Source organism: Bipolaris oryzae (genome assembly GCF_000523455.1).
Source record: "Bipolaris oryzae ATCC 44560 unplaced genomic scaffold scaffold_135, whole genome shotgun sequence".
NCBI classification, from domain to species: domain Eukaryota; kingdom Fungi; phylum Ascomycota; class Dothideomycetes; order Pleosporales; family Pleosporaceae; genus Bipolaris; species Bipolaris oryzae.
Genome location: NW_006911411.1, coordinates 1 through 15431, shown reverse-complemented (window position 1 = coordinate 15431; position 15431 = coordinate 1). Strand labels below are relative to the sequence as shown.

Here is a 15431-nt window from a genome sequence, read left to right as displayed (position 1 = left end):
GCCAAGCAATTCCATGCATCCATCTCCAAGGCATGACGAAGCGATTGGGCCGCTCACCGCACATCATCACCATGACGAATAGCACTCGCCCATGTCTGTCCGGCCGTTTCCCCGTACCTGTGGTACATGCTAAGTACACACACTACATGTTGGTGCCGTACGTGCATGTACTACTTACCGAAGACATGCCCTCGTCATAGTGGAGCCCTGCCGCCGGACACCGAGGCAACGAGGCCGAGGGGAGGGGAGGAGAGGGAGAATGGAGACGGGCACGTGATGTCTATCGACCTTCTACAGCTGCGACACCACCGTCTACTCTGCTACAAAGCAAAAAATGAAGAAGAAGAAAATGCGCCTGATAATGCACCCTGACCTCCACCCCACGGAACAAGGAAAAAAAACAAGACAAAAAAAGATAAGACGCTTTTACATCCGTCCCATGGCTCTCGGGTTCTCTGCTTCCTGCCTCCTCCAGTCCCGCATCTCCTTGGTGCCCAAACTACCTAGTCCTCCTTCGCCCCGTCGCTCCCATCCTCCCAGTCGCACCACTAGCCCCGTCGCATTGTCTGCTCCTTCGCTCCCCGTCGACGTCTCCACTGCAAAGCTAACCATGTCCCGCGCTGCCTGCTCCGGCGTCTTTGCCTCCTTGACAATGTCTACAATCTCTTGGTCTGAGAGGTGTCCTGACACTCCATCTGAGCACAGGACCAGAAATGAATATTCAGCCGGTGACAGTTCGATCCGCCGTATCTCTGGCTCTGCAGACACTCCAACTCGCTTCGATGCCATGTCGCCAAACGACCGCGTGTTCGCCAGCCCAGACATGCGTTCCTCTCCAAACGAGTCGGTCACAAACGACGCCGCGAACCGTCGGAGCCGAGTGGCTTCCTCTGGTAGTGATGGATGGTGGTTTGACGTCAACGGCACAGCTAGTCCAGTCGCTGTATTGCACAAAAGTATCCTCGTGTCCCCCACGTGCGCTGTAATGAGTGATGATGGCGAAGATGGGTGCCAGAATGGCGATGCCGTCGGTGTGGAAATGAGTGCCACGCTGCATGTGCTGCCGCCCTTGAATCGGTTTTCTCCGCCAATGTGTCTGCTCGTGGTACGCGATGGCTGGCCAAGAATGTCATCGTCGTTCAGTGCCTTGTCCGCTCGAACAGCATCCTCTTCCTTCTTGCCCACCTGTGCCGCAACAAAGTCATAGTCAGCCTTGAGGAAGGCATACTCGAGCACAGTCTCAATTCCAATGCCTTCTTCCACCCTGTCTGACATGCCCGACGAGCTCGACTGGCGCTTCTCCACAACCTCCTTTTCAGCAGCATGGCCTTGTCCACCTGCCGACATGGAAAAGTGCTCCGGTTTGAAGCGTCGAAAGTATCCGCCAACCAGCTCTTTCCACTGCTTGACTAGCTGTCGTTCCAGCTCCTCTGCCTTGCCTATGCTGTCCGATTGCTTGACCGGCGGCACGCCAGCCATGGCACTCTCAGTCGATTTGGACCCTGCTGTTGGTAGCTGGTCCTTGGTGCCGGGCTGTGGTGGCTTCATAGCTTGCGTCCCGGGCGGCGTGTGAGTCTCAATGGCCTCCAGGCTCTCCTTGTCCCTCTGTCTTTGATCTCCAGACGTAGCCTGGCCTTTTGCTTTCGAGCTGCCTGCGTGTGCCTCGCCTCTGTCCCGCAGGAGACTGCTTTTCAGCTCAAATTGCTGTGTTGCCTTTTCCAAGTAGTCGTGCAGCTGCTCCCTGAGGAACCCTGAGCACTCGGCACCGCCATGGCCGTCAAAGACACCAAAGTAAAACACCTGAGGATCGCCACTTGCGCCCATTTCTGGTGTAACTTGACCATCGTCTCCGCCCTGCCCCTTTCTGGTCAGGGAAATGGGCCGCCGCTTCGCGAATGCGGGGAGGTCGATGGTGCCGGCTTGGAATGCATCCTCATTGTATGGCCGTGCCCCTCGTGACAACGACACGCCAAAGTGATGTTTAGCACTCTTCAACGGTATGCGCACAACAGTCATGTCTCGCGACGGCGGACCGATGACGGCGGCGGGCGAGCGGCTCGTCTGGTCGGCATTGTAGGGCGTGCTCTTGTCGCGGGGGAGTCGATGGTGGAGCGCGGGCTGGGTTCGCGAGTCGGGAGACAGGGAGCTCGAGGGGATATGGGTTATGAAGTAGTCATGGAAGCTGCGGTGCTGTCGGGCGAGCGGCGCCATGCATGGCGAGACGAGGGCGTGGTATGCGGATGGGGGAATCCTGCAGGCGTGCGCATACAGGCAAACAGCCCGAGGCCTTGCAAAGGCTCGGGATCGGTGCAGCATCGGTGTCCACATGTCGTCTCTTGCTGCGAGGGACACATGGCGCGGGTGGACAGGTGGCTATGCCATGGTGAATGTGCTGGGGATACCCCAATTCCAAGCCTCAAGACTTCGCCCATATCCCGCCGCTGTTCCTGGGCCGCTCTGCCGAGTCTGCTTCTCCCGCTACGTCATCTCATTGGACCGTGGCTCTGGGTGATGCAATGGCCTCTTAGTAGTCCCTTGGCTACCATCGACACACTCTCCAGTGTTTACACCTAGTACACAATCATTGTGCTTTGAGGCGGCCATGGCGATGAGAAAAATCTGGTCAAAATTCCCACTCACGATGATGGTTGCCAATGGCTGAGTCACGTGAGTACATCACATCCCAACACCTCCTGTCACTCTCACGATACAAGGCTGAGAATCATACGGCGCCAAACATACACCATATTAGCGTGACTAATTATACATTACAAGCATTTGCATCGAAAACTCATGTTGAAAGACTAAAAGTACTATGCGAATTTATTTCAAGCTTGCATTCTCATGGCATTGCACATATTCACTCATTGTTCTCTTGCATACACAACATCTCCTCCCGCCTTTGGCCATGGTGCTGGCGTCGTCTTTCCCTTTACAAGAATCATGCGCGGCATGCCCGACGTCGAAACGATGGTCGGGCTCCATGGTGATTGGGCGTCCTCAATATGGATGCTGTCCATGCTCATCCTCTTAGTCTCGATTTTCAATGGTTTGCTGTCCACATTCTGTGTCACAGTCTCAGGACCTCTCAGTGCAATCTCGTCGTCCGAAGACTCCGACTTGCGAGGTTTGGAGATGAATGATGTTGACTTGTTGCGGACATCGTTGTATACCTGCTGGAACAGAGGGCGTAGGATGGCAATGGAAGCTGCGATGATTCCAGTCCCGGGTTCGGCAGTCGCCCAGATGGTTGCCTTGATCGCTTGCGCTGTTTCCATATCAGTACCATTCTTCAAAAACGAGACTCAGAAAGGGAGACAACATACGGTTCAACGATTCCATTGTGCTCAGTTCTAAGCCATCCAGGTACACCAGTCTCATTATCGAACTGACACTGCCAACGGCTCCCAAGGCCATGACCATGCCAACACTCATCTTACTCCGGCGATCCAAATCACTGTCCATTAGGACCGAGATGGGGATCAAGACAAATGTCCAGTCTGCCAAGACGTTGATGATGCCGTAGATATATCCGGCGCTCATGCGGAGTGCTGGAGGCAGACACTTATCTGACTTCTTTTGAATGAAACCGTCGGCAATATGCCTAGGGTCGCCGCACTGGAAGAGAATGATGAAGAAATAGAAAAAGCCGTAAACCACACCAATGGTGAGGACGGTGTGGAAGACATGCTTTTGCCATTTCTTGGTCAAGACTCGCAAGAAGAAAATACCAAGCGAGACTTTCAGAAAGGTTGTTGTAAGAAGATAGAAGACTTCTGAAAGTTGGACAAACTGGCCACTGGTTAGCCTGTCGAGTAGAGGGTGCGGCAGCACAAGTAGTTACGCAATGACATACGATCAGAGTTGTGTGGATACTGGCTTGGGTCCAGGGCTCGATGCTTTTCGCCCGAAAGTTCATGGCGAGAATGAACGCGCAGTAAGTCGTAAACAGCATCAGTGTGGCTATCATGGCGGCATCATCCCAACCAGGAGACTTCGTAACGCGATACCGGGCCCATATTCGTAGGCCGACACTGAGATAGGTGAGTATTAAAAGGCTGATTATGAGGTGAACAGTAATGGCGCCAAGGAGCGCCAGCTCCTCAACCTTTGCGCTGTCCATTATATGATACTAATAAACATTGAAATACAAAAAGAAATTATGTTAACTGATAAAAAATGACTCCCGGCCACAACCTGACAGAAGATTGGCCGAGAGAACAGGAAGCAGGTGGCAGGCCTCAAACTTTACGCAGCAGTCGTTCGGTTATGAATGTCATGTTGGAAATGTTTACCCCGGTATCATGCGACCCAGCCAAGATTCGCTTCATGTTTAGTACCGGGTTGTGAACTTTGTCATTGAGATCCCAGCCACCGATTGGCTATCACGAGTCTTGGTGACTCGTATGGTTTTGTGATACACCAAAATGTCATAGAGACACGGCTCAGACGTTTTGGGTCCAACTTCCTGGCACAAAGGTGGCCCGTTCTTCCACGTGGCTCTTGGAGAGCTTACCGGCACGATACTTGCGTGCTCTTGTAAGGATCTAGTGGATAGACATCTCAATGCATACGGCTTGATTTGATAGAGAGAAGGAGTACCCTTGTCCACATTTTCGACGCATATATGGTCGCCATCCCCATATGCTTTCAAGCTTCACTCTGTTTCGGCACCATTTCCATCGCAGGCTATAACATAACGGACCATTGACTAATTCCCGTGACGAAGTCCCTCCGAAAAGGCCATTTTGATACCCGTTTCGAAACCGCGGCACAGCCAAAGGACAGCTACATTAGCCTCTCTTAACGGATCAAACATCATTTTTTCGGATTTTTCCTTGGCAATAGCTTTATCACTCTCACTATATACGTGCCAGCATAATACTCACGAAGGCGCATACGTTTGACTAAACATGTCATGTTTGATCCTTGAACACAAGACGTGTTTCACCGTTGAAAACTGTAGCCGGAAACAGTGCGAGCCGAAGCGGATATGGACATGACTCCCCCGTTTGACAGTTCAGACAAGCGAAGATCATCGGAACCCCAGATTCCTTAGGCAAACATTGTTCTCGTGTCGAGGTCCGTGAGGATGAGGGTCAATGCGAGCGGTTCGCCGTAGTTCGGTCGCTCGGCAAAACAACTGTTCCGTCGTCACTAGTACTACTAGCGCCTCGGCATAAATTTTCTTTGTCCTCAAGCTTCGACTCCGACACTGGAACCTCTCCAACATCAAAGTAGCGACACCCATGAATACCGCCATTTAGTGGCCGGGTCTGCTACCGATGCCCAATCATATATCCGGGACTCTCGCGATAGTTTTCGCGATTTGAAACGCGCAAGCATGCGTTTTTCAGCCTCAATTCAGGCTTCGTAATGCTATCTGGCTACGCTAATGCTATGTGCTTACCTCTCATCTAGCCTCGGCATCTCATCTACTTCTCCTGGTACGTTACATCTCTGTCTCTCCTTTTCTTTCTCATATGATGAAAAAAAGACAAAAATTCACAGACCTGTTCGTAACAATAGTGTCGAAAAATTTGCTTAACATCTTCTGATTTGAATAATTCTTCATTGCTGCGCTGCTTCTATTATTGAGCTCAGTAACTAACAGTCAGCAGGTAAAGACCTTTCACTGAGTGTTTTGAAAATCCTCCGATGGTGCGATCTTAATGTCTCAAAAAGAAACGATTGTTAGCTTGTGGCCTTGTTGCATCTCCCAGGCATGGGAGATCCAGCAGCATCAAAAGGTTGTAGATAAGGCTGGGTTTCCATTAGCTCACCGTTCCTCAAGACGTGCTTTGTATGCTCAAGACAATGACAGATGCTTTTAGCACAATGGCCAGTACTCTCATATGCGCTTCCTTTGTCCAACTAAGATCTGTAACGAGACCATCAAAGAGCCCTGTGAGGTCACATATATGCCTGGGTGCCGGTTATCCTACGAGTACACCCTGTTTGCTTTGCACCTACCAAAAACACCCAATGTCTTCCATCTCTTCATTGCAAACATCTCCAAAGTCTTCGGGTGCACTTTTACACGATCAGACCTTATACCAATTTGGTGAACCAGACTGTAAATCAGCAAAGGCCTCTAGTCGTGTTCGCCGTATTTCGGCTGGTTCCGAAAAGATGGCCCAAATTACACAATCACAAGCTGATGTTGTTGCAACAACCCGACAGCCCGGTTTTGTGGGATCACAGCACACGAGAGGTTCTAGTGGTGTAATCGGTTTGCCTAGCGTAATCGACCCATCTCTTTTCGATGATTGCTTTGATCTAAATCAGTTCACTGCTAACGACTCTTTTACGAATGATATCCTTAACCTCGATAATCCTGACTGGTCTGCAACAAATGACCCTGACTTGACTGCCAATGGCTCCGATGCTAAGCAATCCCAATACACTGACCTCTTGCAGAATGTTCAATCTGAAATTGGCTTAGGGATATCGCATGCTCCACCTGAGGAGTCTAACAATATACAATATACGACCGAGCCCAAATATGATCTTGAGGATGTACTAAACTCGCTCGAACTAGTCTCTACGGAACCATACTGTAATGCACCTCTAGGGTCAAACGCCTGGGACCCAACTTCATGGACAGTACCAGCATATGATGGCGCCACCCCAGGGCTTTCAGCACTTCCTAGCGGCACTCAATTTATGCCGGATATGTCAAAATATCCAGTCATTAGCCAAACACAACAGATGTATCCTGATCCGTCTGCTGCACTATATCCGACTCAACCTTATCAGCAATTCTCACAGCAACAATATTCACGGCAATACCTTGAATACCCTCCAATCCCAATCGAGCACTATAAGGCAGCAAGGCAAATGGCAGCACAGCCAGTAAAAAAGCGGAAACGTTCGGCATATAGCACGGACTCTGAGGATGACGCACCCGCTAACAGACGGCCACGAGAGGATGAACTTGTAAAGATCATCGCGTCACCAGATGCCTCCCGCAAACAATCCATGGTTTCCGAGGACGGTTCTCTAAGCCAACCCGTCGGCAGGGGCGTCTTGAAAGCTGGCGAAAAGCCAAAGAAATGCGAGGATAAACCTTGGGTCCGCATTAATCACACCACCAAGGGTGAAACGACTCGCACAGCTCGAATCAATCAGCACGCAGAGGATGGTCATAAATACAAGACCAAAAAACTTCCTTATGGTGACTGGGACTCGACACACTACACGTTTGAGTACAGCAAGAACAACGGTATGCACGAATTTAAGAAGCGCACCATGTCTGCACGTCAGATCCACGAGTACATTACACAGTATCCCGGCGATAATCTCCGTATCTGGATCCAACCAGTAGCTTCTGATTCAGCTCGTCGATATGCATCTGCGTCCCATAGCCATTGTCGATTCGAGAAGTGCCCAATGCGCAAGTACACTGGCAAGGGAACAGCAGAAGTAGGCAACTATCGAGTTGCCTTTGACGAGAAGCACAAGACATATGGACCGGGTGTAGTTGATCCATATGATTGCGTTGGCTACGTCCATCTGTACTGCATGGAGCGCTTCCTAGACTTTGCCTACATTTGCCAGATTGCAGATGTCAGAGTGGACCAGCGTGTGAGCATGGAGAAGGAACCAAAAGGGCATTTTGCGTCTGCATTTGGCCCCAAGCACCATCATGAAGCAGCTGTAGCGAAGAAGTTTATCAACGCTGCCAGGAGAGGCCGGCTTGCCGAGACACCTGAGTTTGCAAACTACCCTGTTCATGAAGAATATGCTCGGGGTGCGCCTAAGCCACATGAACGCACGCTCGTTCACGCTCTATACGACATGAACATTAAACACCGTGCAAAGTCACAGATGAAGCAATTTATTCTCCAACGCACGATTCGACCGGGATCCTTTACTGTGCACCGCGGTGACATGGAGGTAAAACTTGTGGATAAGAAGATCGAGCGGCTTCCTGCTTTCAAGGAGTTCCTCAAAGACGGATCGAAAAAGGACTTTGACTACTCAGCTTACTATGACAAGTTTCATCCAGAGATTAAGGAACGAATCAAGGAATGCATGATCCTCCGGGAGCAATTAATCTCTGAAGGCGGAGACGAGAGTACCAGCAAGCGCTCTCGACGACCCCGACGCAACTCACTCGAAGATTCAGAAGACGAAATCGTCGTCCCTTCCAAAAAGCCAAAGAAGCGTAGTAGAGTCGATGATTCAGATTCCTCCGACTCCTCCCCTCCAACCCGCAAGTCTCGCTCCAAAAAGCCTTCAATCAACTTCAACGTCTCCTCCCCCCTCCAGCCCCAAGAACCTCCCCCATGCCGCCCCAGCTCTCTCCGCCAAAAACCTCGCCTCAACTACTCAGAACCCCACGACACCATGCCCTCCCCTCGCACTACCACTAACAGCGCCTCAGCATCTACTTTCTCCCCCTCATCTACCGTTCCCCAACCCGCTCTCTCATCCCACGCCCCATCCGTCTCCACCACCACCCCACCCCCCGCCTTCTTCCCAACCAACGAAGCCCGCAAAGAAAGCTGCACCGCTCTCTTCCCCGTCACCGACGCCGACTGGGCGAACTTCGATCTCGCCCCGCTCGACGGCACCGAATCGTTCCTCACACAAGCTCAGATTGATGCTCTGCTTAATGCCGCGTATAGGCGTAAGTCGAGTACGTTGAGTGTGGGGCCGATGGGCCTGCCGACGCCGGTTACATCGCCGCAGATTAAAAAGTTGCTGGGAGCGCCGTCATCGCCGCTGGGAGCTCAGACTGATGCAGCGAAGCTGCGCAGGGCGAGTTTTAATGCGAAGCCCGTGTCGGGGTGTAGGGAGTTTAGGGTTGAGGATCCGCCGGTTTGTGTGGCGGAGGGGAGGGAGTTGAGGAGGAGTAGTAGGAGGGGGAAGGGGGAGAAGAGTTGATGTGAGGGATGCCTGGAGGGTGTGAAGATGGTCGAGTCGAGTTGTTAGCTGGCGAAGGGTAGGTATCAATCTGTGATTCTTGGATTATGTAGAAAAAAAAACTGTTTATGTTTACTATATCTCTGTTATCGTTATGTAACCAATCAAATATCCTTTCGCAAGATTGAGTTTCTGTATTCTGAATACGCTTGTGATTTTTCAAATGTCTCTGTTCCAGGTCCCGTGACTAGCTTCCCATCACACAATATTCAGTTAAAGCATTTGATTGGCTAGCTTACAGGAACGGCAGCGCCACGGGTCGGAGTTTTTGAGTACTCTATGAACCTTGGTATCTTATCTACTAGCAGTTCGGAGGCTAGCCTCCCGCGAATGACGCCGTTGACAGATGAAGCATGCGGCCGTAAAGCAACGAGCCAGCGCTTCAGCCCTGCCAAGGCAACGAGCAGAGATGTCACGAGGAAGGCGGGCGGCCCGTCTACGGAGCCCGAAAGAACAAAGTCAAAGAGGGCACAAGTGATTGGACAGCTGGTGGGACAGATGGAGTCGTGTGTAGCCGCGCGGATGATGATGAAATCCCAACCACTCAGCATGCAAAGGCACCGCCATGGCTACCCAACAATCCACCTCAACATGTTCCTTATTCCTGCCCGGGTGACCAGTAAGCCCTTGATGATTCTTCTCCGCTCGCAATTGCTGAGCAATCTTCTTGTCCCGGCGGTTTCATCAGCAAACTCTCCACCCAGAGATCCTTCGCTTATACCACACATGCGTACTAATACCCAGGCACGGCACGCCCTTGTCGACTAATAATACCCCGTCGCACTATCGTATTGCATCACCGCCCCACCAGGCTGGCTACATAGCAGCCCTCACCTCCTACCTCTGCGTACGAACATTGTTCGTAGTAAGACGACATGGCTTCGCGTAATTCGACGCCATTGCGCTCGCGCTCCTCTTCCAACAGCACCTCGTCTTCCGACGCCACCATGATGGACGCAGCGCCGCAATCTCCAAGCGGCCCAGCCCGTCTCCGCAACCCTTCGTACGGTCATCTCCCCACACCTACGACAACGCATATGCAGTCGCTCAACACCCGGCCCGATCCGTCCTTTTCGCTTCTCTTGTCGCTCCCTAGAGAGCTACGGGACCGCGTCTATGCGTTTGCTCTTGTCTCAGACTCGCCCTTTTGGTGGCCCTCCAAATCTCCAGACGCCGACCACCACAATGTCAGCGCCAGCCTTCTTCGCACCAACAAGCAGGTGTATAGCGAGTCAATCGACATTCTGTACTCGCAGAACAGGTTCCTGTTCACCCACCCAAGCGACTGCAATATGTTCCGCGTGGTCGCATCTTCCGCTTCCGTCAACATAACGAGTGTCTATTTCCGCATTAGACAGAAAGACTTGAAGCTGTGGACCGCGTATCTGGGAAGCAAACAAGCAGAGAGGAGTTTGAAGAGCGACCTCCCCAAGCTGAAGAGTCTGTGGGTGTTTCTGAGGTGTGGCGCGATGGGGCTGCCTGCCGCATTTGGGAGTCTGCAAGCCGCACCTGTGGGCGCCTTGGGAGGACCGGTAGGACACGCTCAAGCTTTACCGATCGCCTTGGGACAACAGATGCATGCCCTCCAGCAACAAGTACAGAGCCTCACGCAGGTCATGGCCAATGCGAATGCACAAGCTGCTGCCGGAGGCAATCAAGCCCACACAGGAGGCAACCAGCTTCCACCTCCCCCACCCCCAGCACCGGCAATGCCCTTTTTGCAGTTTGCACAAGGCCCCTTGGGACTAGGCGGTCCTCATCATGGCCACCACCATCACCAGAACCACCCTCCGCATGTCAACTTGCTGGCGCAACAACAGCTGCAAATGCACCAGCAGGCCAACATCCATCCACCACCACTGTTCCATGCGCCACATCATATCGGGTCCATGGTAAATCCACAAGCGAACAGAACAGACCCACGTGATCCGCACACTCTGTTCTCAACGTTTCTCCGCTTCGAGCGAGAGCTGGGCATTGAATCGCTCTGCCTGAATCTTCGTGATGCTTTGTATTCTGGGCCGTCTGCATTGATGAATTTTGATTCGTCCTCCAGCAGTGATGCTTCATCAGTAGCTGGGAGCCCCCCCGTAGCATCCAGCAACGAGCCCCGACCGGAAGTCAAGATAGTGTGCATTGTCCATATTCCGCGTAGGATAATGGAGCGAGTGGTCGCACTTCACCCAGATGAGTTGGTTGTAGACGCCAAAACTCAGGATGCGAGGACGCGGTTCAGGAAACTGCATGGCATCGAAGTTAGTTTGGAGTTGAATGGATGCCCTCCGCTACGTCCGGGGCAAGATGGCGCAGATCACGGTGACATGCATGCGCATGAGCACTGAGTGCTCGCAGTGTCGCATTTTTCGTATGTCGTCGGTGGACTTTTTTCAGGTTGTAGTACAAGATACCCGCATGAGGACATGGATGCTCCTCGAGACAAAAATTGGTTTCAGTTTGGCTTTCACATTAGGATATGAATCTCTCACTCACCGTCACATTCGTTTCTCATCGCCTGTCGTTTGTAGCGCTGTAAAATACAACGGTTTGCGCTTTCTACGCACCTGAAATCTCACTTCAAACCGATTTTCTATAACTGCACCATCTACTCAACTAGGAATTGCAAGTATGAACTGCACCAACATGCCTCCAATCCTCACTCAATCCTCACCCGAACCCCATGAATCAATCGACGCCATCTTGATGCTCAATACCTGCAACCTACCCATCATCACCCCCTGCTCCGCCACCCTCAACCCCCACAGCTTCGCGCTCCCAAACCTCTTCCACCTCCTCACCTGTGGCCACATCGTCACAATCGACGACACCGACCGGCGCTGTGCCCATAACTGCCACCGCACCACCGCCACTACCTCGCGCCCCAGCGAATTCCCAGAGCCACAATACACGTACGTTCTCCCCCCCCCCCCAAACACGCCCTTCTACTCACTCACTACCTCTATTCCAACAGAAACAGCGCCGATGAAATCACCTTCACCGATACAGCTACCAACATCTACCCTGACACCCTCTACTGCGAAGTCTGCACCGGAATCCCATTCGATAGGTACTACATCATGTTTCCTCCCCCCGGCCCTTCTCTTCTGCGCCGTTGTCTAGCGCTCTCCCGGGCTATCATTGCGGCTACGATGATCCTTCCCGCGCTGGCGGTAGACGAGATTTTGTGTCCTGTGTTGTACGTGCCGGGACACGTGCCGCATGAGTTGAGGTGTGGGCATAGGGTTTGGTGCATGCTGGAGAGGTGGTGCGGGGTTAATTGTAGTGATTGTAGGGAGGGGAGATGGAAGGGGTTGGATGCGGTGGTTTGTGAGGAGTGCGTGGGGAGGGGGGAAAGGGTGTATGAGCGGTATTGGTAGCTTGAGTGAAGTGAAGGTGAGGTGAGAGGGGGGAGGGAGGGTTCACTTTCACTTTCGACGGTTTGGGCGTTGGGTTTGCTCTGGTGAGTGGGCGAAGATTCACTAGCTGTTCACAATGTTTTGGGTCCTTCGAGCTTATAAGCTGGAGTGTTTGATCTGAACTGTGGATTTGTTCTATCCAGAAGTATAACCCACCCCAGATCAATCACAACTGAGAGAAACTATCGATCGAGATAAACAACGACGCTACAATGGTGAGGCAGCGATCCACCGCTTCTAGGCGCTCGTCCCAAAGCCGGGGTGCTTCCGAAATTAGGTCATTGCGAGCAGAGTCACTAGGTTCAAAGGCTGCGGAAACGGGAGCGTTGCAGAAGTTGACGATAAAAATCAAGCTCAATCGCAATTTCGACGATACATGCGAAAAGACTGATCCGTTTGCTCCTACGGTGAACGAAGACAATACAGACTACAACAATGACCTTCCATACTACTCGGTTTCGCAACCGTCAGTGACGACGCGGACTGGACGGACAATACATAAGCCACAGCATGAGGATGTCATACAGGGCGGTGACTATGAACAGATCATGGGTCTTAGCTCTGAGGGCTTTGGAGAGGACGACTTCAAGTTTCAACCAGACTTCTCGCGCGATCTGCGTAAGTGTATCTCCTCGGGAAACTTATACAAAGCAGCATTGCTAAACAGCACAGCGAATGCTTTGGGTGACATTCAATATTCGGAAGGCTCATCGTCACAAAAACATCAGAAAAAGCGAGGCGTGGGTCGTCCACGCGGCAAACAACCATGCTTCACGTCCCACTTGGATAGGGTTAGTGAGGAAGAAGACTGGCCATCATCATCTACACTCCCAGCCCAGTCTTCTTTCGAGTACAACAGCTTCCAGCCAAGTCAGGACGTCTACGACATCCTGAATAGCCTCAAAGCTAGCACCAAAACTCACATCGACCTGCCTAGTCTCAGCAACGCCGCCGACCCCGACGCCATCCAACCCTACAGCGCCGAGCTCCTCACCAACCTCTACATAATCTGCTACCACGGAAGCCTCTGGAATCTCTGCGACCTAATCACCGACACCTGGATCCGCGCCTTCCACGAGCGCCGCAAGAAATCCCAAAACGACCCCGCCTACACCCTGTGGCGCCCCAACAAAGCTCTCGAAGCCCGCAAACATGCAGCCCACCAAGCTCGCCTCAACGGCGTCCACATCCCCTCAGAATTCGATCCCAACCCTGTAAACCTGCACCTCGACCCCACAGACCCTGATCTCGAACCCAACGTAACAGACCCGCCCCTCCACCTCCTCACATACCTCTACCACCACACCCCGCCCACCTGCGGCGCACGCATACTATGGGCCGACGCGCTGGCGCTGGCGGGTGATCAGACAGAGAAGGGGATGGAAGCGGCGCAGAGGAGGGGAGAAGAGGTGCATCCGGAGTTGGTGTGGAATGTTATGCAGAGTGGGTTGAGGATGGTGAGGAGGCGGTTGACGATGAAGTGTGAGGAGAGTACTGAGGGAGCGTGGTGTAGGCGGTATCATGAGCATGGGAGGAATGGAGGGAGGTGTTATAGGGAGGTTGCTGCGGAGGAAGACGAGGAAGAGGAAGAGGGGGAGTGGGAAGAGTAGGGGGTTCTGGGGGTGGAAGCGTGTCACTTTGGAACTTTGGAAGATGGTACACATGGATGTAGGTCCCATATTTTGGGGGTATAGGAATTTAGGAGAGTTTGTGGAGGAGTATGCAGGTAGCAGAACCTGTTGAGGAGTAGGCAAGTAGTAAGTGACGGAGTTTGGATGGGATTGTTTAGCACCAGACTAGTCAACGGCGGGTCGGAAAAGTAGGTATCAGACTCACATTCTGGAGAGATAGCATAATTTTCAGCGCCAGCCTGTTTGCGAGCACAAACAAGCATGTTTTGTGCAAGTGGGTTCTTTATCCATTGCCGCAGTGTGGAGTTGTTGTGGGTGAGTGGGAATCAGTGCGCACGGAAAAGTATCCGAGCGATAATTTTTGTTTGACTCTAACGAGTATATAGTCATAGGCGATGATGACTGCTTATGAAGCCTGTGATGCTCTAATACTTATAGTACGTGAAAGACGGGGTTGTACTTTGGTGTCTTGTTTGCTCCTCCAGTATGCCCTCGCACCTTCCACTTCCACTTCCTCACAATCCTCACCACTAACCTGAAAGCAGTGAAGCGCCATGCACACAACCTCTGCTTCCAAGCACTCTGATAACAACTACACTGATAACAACTACATCGAGCTCGCATAGCCAAGGAGACAGGTCGACACGAATTTCTCCGTCCTCGGCGGTTTTGCTGTCCCACTGACATGCCTCCAGTCGAGCTTGATGCTATTTCGCTCACAGAACCCCTCGGACACTGACCGCAACAACCATCCTTTGCGTACAACGGAAGAATTCTTTGACTCACGCGGCCATGAATTAAGCCGTATCAATGAAGTATAAATGGGGCATCCCCAACATTGGCGCCTTGGAAGATACCCACCTTGTCATGGAAGATGCCAACCACTGCCCCCAACTCTGATAGCAAACTTAGTCAGCAACACGACCCCCAGTTCCAGACATCTCAACAAGAAGCATATCCGGCAGCCAGGTTCCACCATGTGGCGTGATAATCATAGTTGGGCATCTCGCTACGGCCGATGTTACCTGCACGATGCTGCCGGAGCCGCATAGCGAGCCGCGGCCGCAAAAATCGGACTCCCGTCATACACCGAGTGCGAGCGCTCATGGACATCACCCATACGAACACGAAAAGATGATACTACACATTGACGTAAAGATTAGCGCAGACAAGCAATTGATAGTACGGCGTCGGTTTTGCTTGGGACGAAGCTTCAAAGTTTTGGCGGACACATGATGAGCTTGGTTTTGCACCAAGCTTTGGATCGCAGCTTTTCCCTTCCATTGTAGGAAGCCCGGAGGAGACGCCATACGTAAATAGAGAAGAACTTGGGGACATCGGAACGAGCAAGGAAAACTGTATAGGTAGTGAATCGACGCTACTGTATATGCCCAGGAGTTTGCGATCTGGACGCGTGGGAGAGATGGCAATCTCGACCCCGGAACGCGACCGCGAC

The 15431-nt window shown here is 52.1% G+C and overlaps 6 protein-coding genes across 6 annotated transcripts; 4 read left to right on the top strand and 2 right to left on the bottom strand.

Moving 5' to 3' along the window:
• Window positions 1-426: 426 nt before the first annotated feature.
• On the bottom strand, window positions 427-2211 carry COCMIDRAFT_7783 (uncharacterized protein; the record flags this gene model as incomplete). The annotated part of the gene is made up of 1 exon (XM_007692609.1): window positions 427-2211. The coding sequence occupies one exon, from the start codon at window positions 2209-2211 to the stop codon at window positions 427-429; it is 1785 nt and encodes a 594-aa protein (XP_007690799.1).
• A 653-nt stretch (window positions 2212-2864) lies between these two features.
• Window positions 2865-4123, bottom strand: COCMIDRAFT_39291 (uncharacterized protein; the record flags this gene model as incomplete). Its single annotated transcript, XM_007692615.1, has 3 exons — window positions 2865-3268; window positions 3327-3792; window positions 3857-4123. The coding sequence occupies 3 exons, from the start codon at window positions 4121-4123 to the stop codon at window positions 2865-2867; spliced, it is 1137 nt and encodes a 378-aa protein (XP_007690805.1).
• A 2009-nt stretch (window positions 4124-6132) lies between these two features.
• Window positions 6133-8892, top strand: COCMIDRAFT_39290 (uncharacterized protein; the record flags this gene model as incomplete). Its single annotated transcript, XM_007692614.1, has 1 exon — window positions 6133-8892. One exon carries the CDS (start codon window positions 6133-6135, stop codon window positions 8890-8892), a length of 2760 nt encoding a protein of 919 aa, XP_007690804.1.
• A 989-nt stretch (window positions 8893-9881) lies between these two features.
• On the top strand, window positions 9882-11273 carry COCMIDRAFT_102878 (uncharacterized protein; the record flags this gene model as incomplete). The annotated part of the gene is made up of 2 exons (XM_007692620.1): window positions 9882-10425; window positions 10468-11273. 2 exons carry the CDS (start codon window positions 9882-9884, stop codon window positions 11271-11273), a joined length of 1350 nt encoding a protein of 449 aa, XP_007690810.1.
• A 298-nt stretch (window positions 11274-11571) lies between these two features.
• On the top strand, window positions 11572-12305 carry COCMIDRAFT_102892 (uncharacterized protein; the record flags this gene model as incomplete). Its single annotated transcript, XM_007692619.1, has 2 exons — window positions 11572-11837; window positions 11900-12305. The coding sequence occupies 2 exons, from the start codon at window positions 11572-11574 to the stop codon at window positions 12303-12305; spliced, it is 672 nt and encodes a 223-aa protein (XP_007690809.1).
• A 251-nt stretch (window positions 12306-12556) lies between these two features.
• Window positions 12557-13927, top strand: COCMIDRAFT_69541 (uncharacterized protein; the record flags this gene model as incomplete). Its single annotated transcript, XM_007692618.1, has 2 exons — window positions 12557-12968; window positions 13050-13927. Coding segments are annotated over 2 exons (1290 nt in total), but the record flags the coding sequence as incomplete, so codon positions are not given.
• Window positions 13928-15431: the final 1504 nt, after the last annotated feature.